This window comes from Symsagittifera roscoffensis, chromosome 7 (genome assembly GCF_963678635.1).
Source record: "Symsagittifera roscoffensis chromosome 7, txSymRosc1.1, whole genome shotgun sequence".
Classification (NCBI taxonomy): Eukaryota; Metazoa; Xenacoelomorpha; order Acoela; family Convolutidae; genus Symsagittifera; species Symsagittifera roscoffensis.
In genome coordinates, this window is record NC_087068.1 from 39,329,346 (window position 1) to 39,330,773 (window position 1,428).

At 35.9% G+C, this 1,428-nt stretch overlaps 1 protein-coding gene across 1 annotated transcript; it reads left to right on the forward strand.

Moving 5' to 3' along the window:
- The first annotated feature begins 214 nt into the window (after positions 1–214).
- Positions 215–1,146, forward strand: LOC134850937 (ras-related protein Rab-6A-like). The gene has a single exon (XM_063866758.1). It carries the CDS (start codon positions 322–324, stop codon positions 943–945), a length of 624 nt encoding a protein of 207 aa, XP_063722828.1. The 5' UTR covers positions 215–321; the 3' UTR covers positions 946–1,146.
- Positions 1,147–1,428: the final 282 nt, after the last annotated feature.

Sequence of the window (1,428 nt, forward strand, 5' to 3'; positions counted from 1 at the left end):
GTACTGCCTTGTATATAATCTTATCTTTGCTATTCATCTTATTGTTAACTTAGCTATTCATCTTATTGTATAAATTTTGTTGATAGCGTCCATTGCCTTCTTGGTTTAATATTGAGAAAGAATCTACTGTTCTTTCGTTGCGTTTGATAGCGTGGCTTTCTGTAATTTAACCGGTTATGGTTCCGTAAGTTCTGACTTCAAACAATTTGTTAAATAATTAGAGCAGTTTTATATGGAGCTTGTTTTTAGGTCTTCGGATGATTTAATTCCTCTTCGAAGCAAACCAGCTACTATCAGCGAACTCCGTTTTCAGCAAGAAACATGGCAGACTTTGGTAACCCTTTGAGAAAGTTCAAGCTAGTGTTTCTGGGCGAGCAAAGTGTAGGAAAAACATCGATAATTACACGTTTCATGTACGACACGTTCGACAACACTTACCAAGCAACGATTGGTATAGATTTTTTGTCCAAAACTATGTACCTGGAAGACAGAACTGTTCGCTTGCAACTTTGGGATACAGCTGGTCAAGAAAGGTTTCGCTCTCTTATCCCTTCATACATCAGAGATTCATCAGTGGCAATAGTAGTATATGATATCACAAATGATGCTTCGTTCAAACAAGTACCCAAATGGATCGAAGATGTCCGGGCAGAAAGAGGAACTGATGTAATAATTATGCTAGTTGGTAACAAAACAGACTTAGCTGACAAGCGAGAAGTTTCAACCGAAGAAGGAGAAAAGAAGGCAAATGAAATGGGAGTGATGTTTATTGAGACCAGTGCGAAAGCAGGCTACAACGTCAAGCAGTTGTTCCGCCGAGTGGCCGCCGCTCTTCCTGGAATGGAAACACAAACTACTAAAGACATGCACGAGGATCTGGTGGAAGTTCACATTCAAGCCAAACAAGATTCCGATGTAAATCAATCTGAAGGTTGTGGATGTTAATCAAATTGTACAAATAAATTAAGCGCTGTAAGTAATGATTGTCTTGGAAATCACCTGTGTCAAGTTGTTTTTATTTGTAAAGGGCTAATGGATGCGCAACATCACGAATGTTTATTACCCTTTTGTGAAATGAATTTATTATTCCATGGTACATAATGTTTAAATAATTTTCTTTAAATCAAATATATAAATTAAAACGTTTTTTTTTTTAAATTTAAGATCAACTGTTAAAGTAGCGAGAGTGAATTGAAGCATATTTGAATAAGCAGCGATACATAAAAGCATTGAGCAATGACTATGAATGATGTCTTTTGATACCTGAAAGTTCAGTCGCACTTGAAGGGCCTGAAAGCATTATATAAGTAGAGTATGATTATATTTGCGATAAACAAGACTATTGCTTTTTGTTTTATAATTTGTTAATTGAATAGTTTTTTCTGACATTTTCGTGACATTTGAAGTGCCTAAGATCATTCTAAAGGC

Excerpts from the sequence above, each read along its gene's own strand:
- LOC134850937 (XM_063866758.1), top strand. The coding sequence starts at position 322 with ATGGCAGACTTTGGTAACCCTTTGAGAAAGTTCAAGCTAGTGTTTCTG.